Source organism: Passer domesticus, chromosome 2, assembly GCF_036417665.1.
Source record: "Passer domesticus isolate bPasDom1 chromosome 2, bPasDom1.hap1, whole genome shotgun sequence".
NCBI classification, from domain to species: Eukaryota; Metazoa; Chordata; class Aves; order Passeriformes; family Passeridae; genus Passer; species Passer domesticus.
The window spans coordinates 51,694,677-51,707,566 of record NC_087475.1 but is presented as its reverse complement, the minus strand read 5'-3'; the positions used below and the strand labels follow the sequence as shown (position 1 = coordinate 51,707,566).

Below are 12,890 nucleotides of genomic sequence, written 5' to 3'. Positions count from 1 at the left end.
TACAGCCAATGTTTTGAATATCCGTCTTGCAAAAAGCAATTGCAAAAGAGTGAAAATGGACTTCTTGTAAATATACTCATAGATGTATACCTCACAGTCCAGCTTCCAAATAGCTTTTTCAGTGTGCTCGCAAGTACAAGAAATCTGGTCTTTGTGGCACGTTTGTGGAGAAATGTATTGAAAAATGGGGATTATGATAGAAAAGACCCTGTCAGCTCCTTAGTTGTACATATGGAATGAACTCAGGTGTAGTTACTGACACTTTGGCCACTAAGTCATTTGAAGAGGAATCTGTCTTCTGGTTTCACAGCATTTTTGATTCACAGCTATATGTACAAAAACAGCCCTGGAATCTTTCTGGCATCTTGTTGCAAATAAGATGGATTGGTGCTGTGATTTGCTTCCTATATGCAACCATCTTAAGTGGATTGTAATAACTTTCATGTGAATGGCCCTAGTGTTTAACAGTGTGCATTTAAAATAGTCTTGAGTTGAGAAAAGCATGAATGAACGTGCCAAAACTGTATTTGAGAGAGTAGGTTGTATTCAGCTGGGTAGGCACAGATGAAGAGGAGGGGAGAGCTCTGTTGGCTTAACTGCATGAGGATATTTGGGAGCACTGCAGGAGTAAATCACTTCCAGACTTGTTTCTGCCTTTAAAAAACACTATGTCAAATCTAGTTCTGCTGTACTACAAGTTATCTCCGTTTTAAAGTGATGCTATGCTTAGTATAATATTGGTTAACTTTTTTCTAAACTGCAAGCTCATAATGGCTCATTCATTTCACTGTTCTGACAGAGTGAGAGTGGAGACCTAGTGATGCTTCTTTGTGCATGGAGAAAGCACTTTTGCTCAGGACAGCAGCACCGTTTTTGCAGCTGTGTATATTTTAAACATGACAACCCACTCTGGTATCAAGGCTGTATGCAGGGGAGGGTACCTACTGAGAACAAGTATACAGTGCTTTCTGCTCTGTTAAGAAGATGGGAATGAAGTTGTTTCACTTTTCCATTGGAGTTCCATGTCTGCAAAAGACTGAAGAGAATGTCACGAGAAATAGCATCAGAAGCTTGATAAAGCTAAAACAATGGATAGGGATACTTACAGATCATTGCTAAGAGAAGACATGTATAGCCCAAAGTTACACTAAAGAAGAATAATCAGAGGAGAATGAGATAATATAGGATGGGAGTTTGAGTATTGTCGAATTTTCTTTGTTTCTGAGTATTTAAATAATCCTCAGTTATTTCATGTAAAATGATACTGTCGCAGGTGTTAGTAACTATAAAATTTTAAGACTATCACCAATTGTTCTGTGAGTGACTGATTGGAAGAAGTCAGTGTCGTGAACTGGCAGAAGGCTGAGAAATTAAAAAGGCACAGGAATTTTGTTCATTACACTTCATGCATCTAATAGTTTAACTTTGCTTTCACAGTGAACGTGATGTATTTGAGCATGAGTTGTCAGAACTCAGAAGAAACTATGAAATACTGGAGGTGTCATACAAAACACAAACTAAAGAAAGAAATGACTTAGCAAAAGAGGTAAACATAAATTTATTACCTTAGTAATTGTGTATTTATTCATCTCAAGAATTTGATGCTTTGTCTAATCAAGTTTGTTAGGATCATGGAATAATTTAATTCTAGTGGTCTCAAGAGACCAACTGGTCCAACCCACCCATGCAGTACAGAGCAAGATTAGGTCAGGTTGCTTAGGGCTTTGTCAAGTTTTTAATGTCTCCAGTGATGGAGATTCCACAGCCTTTTGGACAATCTGTTCCAGTGTTTGTCTGCTCTCTTGTGAAAATGCATTTGTAAAAACAAATCAGTTAGTACAGCTCTTTCCTGTTGCATCTTGTCCTGTCACTATGTATGGCCAAGGCTCTGGCTATTTTTATGTGTTCCACTTGGATAGCTGAAGATAACAATAATAATTTCCCCAACCAGACTTCTCTCCTGAAGGCTGAAAAAAGTTCAAAGTATGTCTCTTAATCCCTTGTACATCATATGCTGTAGATCTGTAGAGCTCTTCTGGTCCTGTTTCAGTATGTTAATGCATGTCTTTAGGACATGCATGTCAGGGGATATTGCACTCCAAATACAGTCTCACAAGTGTTGAACACAGGATAATAATTTTCTTTAACCCACTGTCTGCATTGTTGCTAATGCAGCCTTGTAGCCACTTGGCCTTCTTTGCTGTCAGGGCACATTTCTGTCCCGTGTTCAGTTAGTTCAACAGATATTTGCCTATCAGATCCATATTTTTCCAGCTTTTCCATAGAGCAGTTACAGGAGGTGGATGAAAGCCATGCAAAAGTAAATGACATGGACAGTGGTCCCCCTGTCCACAGAGCTAACATTTTTGTCAGGTTTCATAGGTTTGGCCGTGGTAAATTCCTGCTGGTTTTACCTTCTCATTCACATTCATGGATATAGCTTCCAGGGCAATTTACTTCATAATCCTTGTAGGGACTGAGATTACATTTACCAACCCAACTGATTGCTCCTCCTTGAAGGATTCTGGTAATCAGAAGCCTTGATCACTTGCTATTATCCTTCAAATGCCTGGTCAGCCTCACAGCAACATAGGCTATCTCCCTCAACACTGGTCAAGTGCTTCCCATTTTTTCCTAGGCGTTATATGCATGCCATTTTCCTAGGTATGTGGCTTAGAAGGCTGAAGCAAAGACAGACTGAACTCTGCCAATAAGCTCAGGAACCTGGGAGGCCCCAGGGGAAAATTTACCATTGGAAAATGAGTGCTGTGAGTATGCGTGATATGGTTTAACTCCAGCTGGCAACTAAGCCCCACACAGCTGTTTGCCCATCCCAGTGGGATGGGGGAGAGAATCAGAAGAGTAAAAGTCAATAAAACTCATGGGTTGAGATAAAGACCATTTAATAGGCAAAGCAAAAGCTATGCACACAAGCAAAAGCAACTCAAGGAATTAATTCCCCACTTCCAGTGGGTAGGAAAGGGTTCAGCCAGGGAAGCAGAGCCCTGCAAGAATAGTATGAAAGATCTTTGTGTGTTAACACTTTAGCAGCTGAATAAATGAGACAGACTTCTCCTGAGGGTATGCAAGGAAGATGTGTTCCTTAGTGTCTCTGTGTAAATAACAGTGTTACAGATAAAATAGGGGCTAAAACTGCCACTTTAAAGATAGCATTGCTCTGCCTAATTTTACAGGTAGCTGTAGAGATTCTCAGAAACATTAGGGAAAAAAACTGGGTTTCCATTAGAAAGTACCCCTGTGGTGTCACTCTGAAGGCTTTGTTAGTCTGTCTATTCCTCAGTCTAGCATTGTAAGAGGACACCAAAAGTCAAGTTTGTTCTCAGCATACAACAATGGCCAAAAAGGTACTGTCCTGTATGTCAAGTTTATATGTACATATGAAGTACTGCAGAATAGCAGCAACAATGGCTTTTTTCATTAACTTTATACTAAATTAATCAGAGCGAATAAAAATAGCACAACTTCATACTAAAATACCACTTCAAACTGTGTATTACTTAATCTTCTGAAAGGTTTCTGCTGATTTTTGTGTGTACTGGTACAGTAACAAGTCCTGTATTGGAAGAATATCCAATTGGAAGTTTTTACCCAGTACTTGTTCCAGCGGAGGAGTAACTGCTTGCTTTTCTTTGTGTAGTAGTCTGTGACGTCTGTTCACTATGGATATACAGATAACATATTACTTGGAGAGAGACCGTTACCTTTTTTCTTAAATCAAATATAGAACAGGCATTTATGCCTCACTCTGAGTGTGGTACTCAGCAAGTGGCTGATGGAGAGGTGCATGCCTCTAAGAGCACTATTTGTATATAAATTGCCATCTGTTTAACTTCTTGCTCCATGTCTTTGACTCCAGTATCTTCCCTAGGTAATTTTTAGTACTTCTATGACTTAGAAAAGGTGAGTTATGTCTAAACCATGTACATGATGTCTTCATAGCTGTAGGAGACATATTTCTGATAAGTTACTAATTTACCATTCTTTGAACTTGGTGTGTGGAATCGTCAGGAGCTTAAATGGCAAAATTGTTTAAGGGATGAAACTGTTTTGTTATCATGATTATGAAGTTGGGCCACCTTGCAGCAGTGCTCTTTGCCTGTTCTCTGTGTTCACCTTCAGTGGATGTAGACTACTCTCCCTCACACTACTTCTTGGTGTAGGAAACATGGTTGATCTGATCACAAAGGTGGCATGTTCTCAGCATGTTCATGTTCCTACTTTGGCATCAGTTCAGCCTTCTGTAGCGACACCAGCTCTTTGCCCTTGTCCATAGCAATTGTGCCTTACCTCAGCCCCAGAACTACCAGTTTTACCATTTCTTTATGGAGCAGTAATCACCCTGGTGCCCTTAAACATTTCACTGCTGTTCCTGAGAATGTCATAGTCAGTATGACAGGTTGGCACCAAGATTCTCCATCAGTGTTTCTGACATAGCACTATGCAGTATTGCTGCTATTCAGAACTTCAGCACTGTTTAGATACTGATGTAGATGAAAGCTCTTTTTTCAGAGCTGGAAACTACTGGAAATAAATAATAAAAACTCATAAAATTATATTGTTATTAAAGTCTTTTCAGCTTAAAGTTTCATCAACTTACTTAAACTAAAGTGTAAATAGAGTCTTTTGGTTCAGATGATTTCACAGAAGAGAGTTAAAATTGCAAATATGTGTACATAAGTTAAATACTTATCTTGAAATTCACGTTAATGTGTTCTTTTTAATACCTTTTATAGCTGGCAACCATACAACAATCCCTCAACTTGTTACAAAAAGATAAAGATTACCTTAATCGCCAGAACATGGAGCTTAGCGTTCGCTGTGCACATGAAGAAGATCGTCTTGAAAGACTACAGATTCAGCTAGAAGATGCCAAAAAAGCTAGGGAAGAAATGTATGAAAAATATGTTTCATCCAGGCAAGTTATTGTCTTGCACTTCTATCAGTAGATAGGTTCTTTAACTGTTTTCCATTGTTTCTTGCACAAATCCTATTTAATTAATTTTGTTTTTTAGAAAGCTATCCCATATTGTTTTAACTAGAAGCAGAACACTTTTCTTGGATCATAGTACGTATCAAAAACATTTTTTTAAACCTTTATAAGATCATAGCAGTGGAAGCAAACTTTCAGCATAAACTTGGACATTTATGGCAATTACTCTTGTAGGTTTGCTCAGTTAATTATAAAACAAACTTCTTGTTTTCAGTGTATATTGATAAATCTTGTGTCCTGTCTAACAAAGAGGAAGTGTGTTAATATGACTCTCCTGATAGACAACGAAAACAAAAATTGTTATCTAAATGAAAATAGAAGGGCATTCTTGAAATGATTAGTTATGGACTCCAGCCCATATGAGAAGAGTTTTGAATATTACTTTTCCTTTCAATGCAATCACTCAAAGTTTTTTAAATTTTGTTTTGCATGTTTGTATCTCAGAACTATGTTCACGCAGAACTTCAGTACTTTAAATAAAAAATTGTCTTACTTTTGAAAATTTAAGAAATCTTTCTTTTTGTTTGTTTTTTTTTTATGATAAACCTCTTGATTGTGTAAAAGGTCTTCATAGAGTATTGTAGTGTGGCACAGTTGAGGAAGGAGAAGAAATAAATTTACTTTTATCTTGAAGGGTCAACTGAAATACACTGTCTCAATAAAAAGAAAACCTGGAAAGTCTTCTTTTACAAAAGGAAAAGGAAATAAAATAACAGGAAAATCTGACTGCAAGCATTCTCCATTTTAAGATTTTGGGGCTTCTAGTCAATGTGAGGGAGTTTTTGAACAGCTCAAGTACTCATTTCTAAGAATTATGGGCTATCACATGACTGGAAATCAAATTAAATCTAAAACCTTTTATAGTTGTAAATGCACATATCTTCATAATAATGTGGTTTTTTTCCCAAACCTGTGGTTTTTACCAGTTGCTTAATTGCTGATTAATTATTCTTGAACATTAACTAGATGCTATAAAATTTTGACATTCCTTATCCGTTAAAAGTGCTTACAACATAACCCTGTTTTTGTAGGAGAGATTCTTTATGAGATTCCTTAAATCTGTCATGAGCTTCAAAGTTACAAAAAAAGTCAATGTTTCTCTGAAATGAAATGCTTTTATCCTGATATCTTCTGATACCTGTTGCCTAAAAACTTTGTGTTTTAAGTAATTAATATGTTACATTGACAGGATAAATTCCCAGATTTTGGGTGGTTTTGACTTCACAGATCTCCATTTAATTTTCAGTGTTTCTTGTGATGGTTTTTTCCCCTCATATGAGGTGCAGATAGGACACAAAGAAGTCTTGTAGTGTCATGGCAGCATTGCAAGTCAATAAGTTAGTCAGTCCTTACCCAGTAATGAAGTAGAAAGTGAGGAGTTAAATGATTACTTAATATAAGCACTTGTGTAGAGACTGACGAAGAAGTTCTTGAAGAATGTTAATGTTATGTGATTAATCAATATTAAATAACTTTAAAAATTTAAATCTGTGTGCAAAAGACTTCTGTTCATTCACAGTTAAATATTATTTATTTCTGGTTGATTTTCATTTAGTTTATATAGCAACATAGGCTGATAAGTATTTCAAGTCATTGAGAGGTAAATTAAACATGCACTCCTTTGGAGATTTGACAAGCGTCTGTATATCATTGAGAAAGCTACTTAAAGATTGGAATAAAATGTAAAATGAAGAACTCTGCTGTTGTAAAGCTGTACCTGAAGTTTTGATGTTTTGACTAGTGCAGTATGTTTATTTACAGAGACCACTATAAAGCAGAATATGAAAAGAAACTGCATGAAGAGTTGGAACAAATAAGGTTGAAAACAAATCAAGAAATTGAGCAACTAAGAAGCACCTCAAAAGAGATGTATGAACGTGAAAACAGGTAGGTAAGGTATAGGCAGTAACCTAATTGAGAAAGAAATAACCAAGCATTGTTTTGTGCTTAGCTATGGTCCTAGCTGACTGACTCTTTGAGAGGTGTTGAAAATGTAACAATTTAAGCTCAGTTGTAAAACAGATGGGAATCTTGTAAAACTAAAATGAAATTATACTTGTACAGTAAGTTTATATATTTAAGTTGTCATATTTATTAGTGAATGATGGACAGTCAATATTATCACTTGAAAAGGAATATTAAAATTTATGTTCTAAAATCTGGTGGTTTGAATTTTGTTCAGAGGTATAACATTAGTTAATTAACACTGGATGACATTTTACATGTCATGCTCTAGGGACAATCTTCAAACTGTGCTGGAAATCCAGAAGAGAAAGTGTTGATGCAGAAAATAAGGCAGAAAAAGCCCAAAGGAGATAAGACTTAGACTTAGGCTGATATGAAATAAATATAATTGAGTTTTTTTAGAGTATCGTTATTCAAAAAAAAACCAAACATTGATTTCCTGTAAATTATTGTAAAATTCTCTTTTGAAGATGATTCTTATCCTGCAAAGACTTGCATGATGAGTTTGTATGTGTGCCATCTAGTTCAATACCATGGAATTACATACACATGCATAGGCCTTTTCGGGACTTAGGGATTTGGACCTTCGGCACCAAATTTCTTTTTTAGCTTGTTTTTTGCCCATTTTATTGCTTTAAAATGGGAGGAGTGCTTAATAACTTCACTGTAGATGTCGTGTGGAGATGGAAATGACAGTAGTAAAAAGATATTTGTGGCATCAGCATCCGTTCCTCTAATAGGTAGTTTTGTTACTGCTGGGAAGAGTGGAAAAAGAACAGGGCTTCTGCTGTGTTTCAGTCAACAGAAAGGTTCTAATTAAAAAACAGTTACATCATTGTGTAGTTTTGCAAGTGTGAGTAAAATACACATATACATCCACACCACTTCCTGTATGCAAATGTATTTTGAATTACAAAGTATGAATTTAAACATGCACTCCTTTGGAGATTTGACAAGAGTCTGTATATCATTGAAAAAGCTACTGAAAGATATTTCATTTGTATCTGGAACTGCTTTACAGAAGTTTTTTTCCCTCATTTTGAAATAACTACTTCTGAAATGCAAATCCCTTAAATTTGCCTATATGTTTAGCAAAAAAAAAAATTAAAATAAGGCTTTCTAGCATATGTTCTTTCTAGAAAATACTAAAAAATCCACTGTAAGGCAGTCTGCCTCAACAGTAAGATGAATGGAACCTCAAATTGTGAGCAAAACAATTTGCAGTGAGTTTGTGTAATGTGATGAGATGCTGTTTGTGGCTGAAAATGAAGTTAAGATGCTGGTTTCATCCTCCTGCTCAAAGCATGGAATGGTATTACAGCTAAGCTAATCCGATATTCAGTTGCTCATATTCTTTGCCACTTTGCCAAGCCTGATGTGCCTGATAGTTCTTTTGAATTTATTGGTGCATGTTTTACACTTCGAATGAATTAATCAGTTCAAGAAACTAAAATGGGAGGGGGCCACTAATAAAAAGGTGATGCTTTCATGGCCAATTTTTTTTTGGCATCAGTTTCACTTGTATGGTTGTTGTAAGCATGGGCATTAGCAAACATAAGTGAATTCACAGGGCATGTGAATGTCTGCAAGAGATTTGACACTGGATTATCTGTAGTCTGTTCCCATAGATCAAACACAGTTTAGTAAAAGTGTGTGAGATGCTTTCCCTAAGCACCTTTTCTGATGTGGTCGAATCTGACTGGAATCCAGTTTGTGCATTCTAGACCAGTTTAGGGATGTGACAAAGTGTGACAAATGACAGTTGCAAAGAGGTTTGTTTGAAAACCTAATAAAGGCACCCATGAGCTGCTGCCTCCCGTGTCTTCATCCCACCTTTTTTCCCCCCCATGCCCATTCTTGATTCTCTAGATAGTATTTCAGTCCCATTTCAGAAGGTTATTTTCACTTGTGTGATAGGCTGGCTAGATGCCTCATAAGGCCCCAGTGCAGCCATTTGGGTAGGTGCTTCACCTCCTGTGAAATGGCAATCACACAACTGACAACTGGCAGTGTCACTGATGTGTGTTTCCTGTCTCTAGAAAGAGAGCATTTCAACAGAAGTTACATCACATCTATGATTGTGGTCTTGTTGGCTGAATAGTCCCTCACTTGTGTCCTTTTTCCTCTTACTGCATTTTCAGTTGATTATTTGTTCAGCTAAACAAAAGAGTTTATTCTCTAAATGAGTCTCTATCTCTCCTACTGTTTAATTTTTATCCCACCTCCACTATTCTGGTCTTAAGGATACAGCTCTGGACTCCTACTGTAAGACATAATATGCTTGATCTTAATGTTGTTAACAAAATGTATTGCCATGTTCCCATAATTTGGTATGAGTCACTTCTAAAGAATCTAATCTTAAGGTCAGTCCCTGAATTTCTGCACTAAATTCTATAGCCCAGTAACTCAGTTTTTAAAGAAAATTTTGTTACCTTTTTCTAATAGCCAGTTAACTGGTACATAATTCTGATGTTAATTTTTTCTAAGTAACTGTTTGCTGTTTGTATGAATTATTTTGAATTCAGAAAAGTGCTGCTAACATTTATTCTAACAAATAGTCTTTAAACCAGATATTATATACCTTTAGTGTGATACAATGACCTAGGTTAACATTTACATAAATATAATAATTTTCTATTTTCCTTTGTATCCTGACTTTTCACTTTTCCCCAAAACTTTCCTGAGCCTTTAATTTCACTTTGCCTTAAGTCAGAAAGTTGTTGTGGGGAAAGGAAAAAAACTTCAGTAGGAAGATGTTGATTGCATCCACATTAGCAGATCAGCTCAGATGAAGAATGTGGTGTTGAAGTGAAATCCCCTAGTCATAGCTGCTAGCCATGGTTTTAGCTTGCCTTGCAGCTGTGCATGGATTTGCTCATATTTGTAGCATATGAATAGGATTCCTTTGAGATAAAACAAAATTGAAAGGAATCTTTAAGATCATCTAATATGTTTCAAATGCTGGTGAATGTTTCTCATAGAAGCAAACAAGCAGTAGAGTAAAATGCTTAAAAACAGTCATAACAGAGATGTCTGATCCTCAACAACCACAGTGAGCTCTGGCAAATTGGCTGGTGCTCTGTTACACTAAATATTGGAGATTGAGTTTAAATACAGTATCTAAGCAGTGCTTCCCCTCATTACAGTCTACTGCAGTCTTAATTTGTAGCCTGCTTGCAGCATAACAGACTGTTAATAAGTAATTCCAATTTTTAAACACAAATACTATATGTTTTATTCTTAATATCATGCTCTTCTCATTTCTGTTGGTCAAATAATAATTGAGGTAGTTTGAACATCTTGACTGATCCCTAGTTATAAAAAAAGGAGTATCAATTGATTGTAATAAAATTTTATTTTATGGTTCTTTGCAGGTCAAAAATGTTGCCAGCAATAAAACCCAGAAGGAGACTCCAGTGATATGCAATAACATATACATCACAGTAACTAGACAATTAGTTACATGTGAAAGTAGGATTTCTATGATTACCTAAACTTTTCTTGCTCTATCCAAAGTTGTACATCATCTCAGCTAGGCAGACAGCATTCCTGAAGTTATTCCCAAAGCACCAAGGAAAATCATTGGAATTAATTTAATTCCTGCAAAAAAATTTTTTTTAGTTCTAGTATTCTAGAATAATTAGAGTTACATGTTTCCACCTGTAAATAGGTGATTTGATAATTGTTTTTTACAATTTCAGAACTGGAAGCTTTTATGGTATATATGAAAATAACCTGAAGTAAAGCCTCTGTAATAAATAGGTGAATAGATAGACCCCTCTGTGATTCTATGAGAGTTGAAGAAGGTAGCATTGAAATTCAGATCAGAGAGCGGCAATTAATGATGCAAAGCAATCTTGTTTCCAACAGATTCTTAACAGAATAATGTTTGTTTCCTTCAGAAATTTGAGAGAAGCACGAGATAATGCTGTTGCAGAAAAAGAGAGAGCAGTAACTGCTGAAAAGGAATCTTTAAGAAAATACGATCAACTCTTAGAACAGTAAGTGTTTTTAAAATACATACAAAAATCTAAAGATATAACAGTGGAGGTCTGGGTAGGAGGAATGACTAACTTTCTGCTTAGAAAGAACAAATTGAATTACAACCTCTTCGTTTAAATGAAGTTGCAGACTTAATTCTTGCAGTAAGTTCTTTCCATTTTCACTGCAGTAATAAGATCAAAGTTTGGTATTTCTCCTATCATACTACAGAGACAAGCAAACATTCATTTCATAGCAAGAATGTCAATTTTATACTGTAAAGTAGCAGTGGTCAAACTTTGAACCTGTTTGTGGGGTTTTTTCTTTAGTTGAAAGTAGAAAATAGTCTTGTAAGATGACTTCAATTAATAGTTTTTATGAAGTTTAGATAGAGGGCAGTAGTCATGAACAATTATGTTTGCTAAATGATTCTCTTCTTACTACTGTCTCTTCGCAGTCTTTTATACTCCATGTGTAGAATATATTGTCTATACCAATGTGCATTTCCATTCAGTGGAGAAAGAAACTATAGGTGATTTTTTGCCTGTTTACAAGCAGTCTTTATGTTCTGTAATGCCTTTTCCTTACTTTTTGTAAACATAGAAAATAGGCTGTGGTTAAACTATGAGGTAAGGTAAAACTATGGACAATAATCAAAGTTGTTCAGGTTAAGTTTGTCATGTGTCTTTAGTTTTGGATTTAATTCATTATTTAATGCAATTTTTTTTTCTATAATGAAGAGATCAGTTCATTAAGTGACTGTGCTACCTAGTCATCTACTCAAAGGAAGTACTAGATGAGCCTTCTTTGCCCTGAATAATTTTTAACTACAGTTAAAATGTTGTTAACTTAAGCATAGGAACAAATTTATTAAAGCTTTTGATTTTTATGTGTAACTCCTAAATTGCAGTAGTGATACTGTTGAAGAAATAGCATTTTTTAAGGATTGAAAAAATGTGATTTCTAACTGATGATGTCAAATAATAGGGCTACGTCTAGAATAAGAGAGATGGGTCAGAGGACTTGATATCCACAGTGAGTTTAAGGGGCTTGACTTCAGATTCATTCTTCAGCTGAATGGGCCCAAGGGTGCGGAATGCCTTTTAGTGGTTAGAGCACATTGGAGCGGTTGTTGGGTTCTCCAGAGGAATTCAGTTTGCAGTCTCTGAGGTGATGGCTCCACAATGCAGAAATCAAAGCTGTTTGAATAGAGAGGGCTAGGAAACTTGGTTCAAAACTGATCTCCTGGGTTAAAATAAAATGCTAATGTGAGTCAACACGGTTTTTTTTCTAATGAGACTCCTGCCTTCTACTGTGGTAAGATTTACTGAGAGATGGGGATTTCATATGTAACTGGAAGCTCCTCTTGAAAATCACTCTGGCATACCATAATTTGAGTTTGCCCTTAATAAAAATACTAACTTTGCAATTCTTCTATATTTATTTTTAAGCTTAAAAACTGTGGAGAAAATACTTCTCTGTCCAGCTTATTCCCAGTCATAATGTGTCCTTTTTTCATACTGTTTCTTTATTTTGAGGAGAGATGTCTCACTGCAATTAGAAACAGGAATCTTATTTGATACACTTATGCCTCTGTGCTCTTATAGCTTTTTCTAATGATAAGCCCTCGGGTTAAGTAAAACTCTCGTTTCCTCATGTTAGATAGATTAATAAGTTGATTAATGCTGGGTTTTGGAGTTCTAAGAAGTAGATCACTCCTCAGAAGATTATTTTCTGCTTGGGAACATGGAAAATCATACTAGCCTTTTTTGAAATGTTGGTGTCTCTCTTTAAAAGTACCTTGCTTCTAACCACATAGCAGGTGTCAAGACTGTGACTTTCTCCACATTCCAAATCATCTACCTAAGTGAAGTGCCAAGTAACTAACTGGCATGTTGAGATGGTAGAAATACCTTAACTTGAAAGACTCCCA

At 35.9% G+C, this 12,890-nt stretch overlaps 1 protein-coding gene across 5 annotated transcripts in view; it reads left to right on the top strand.

The window, feature by feature from the left end:
- Window positions 1-12,890, top strand: part of PIBF1 (progesterone immunomodulatory binding factor 1) — a 108,431-nt gene that overhangs the window by 19,153 nt on the left and 76,388 nt on the right. For all 5 annotated transcript variants that reach the window (XM_064408592.1, XM_064408591.1, XM_064408595.1 and 2 more), the window contains 4 exons: window positions 1,438-1,546; window positions 4,755-4,936; window positions 6,773-6,898; window positions 10,879-10,977. In XM_064408592.1, the coding sequence (XP_064264662.1) occupies window positions 1,438-1,546; window positions 4,755-4,936; window positions 6,773-6,898; window positions 10,879-10,977 (516 nt within the window). The remainder of the gene's footprint in view (window positions 1-1,437; window positions 1,547-4,754; window positions 4,937-6,772; window positions 6,899-10,878; window positions 10,978-12,890) is intronic.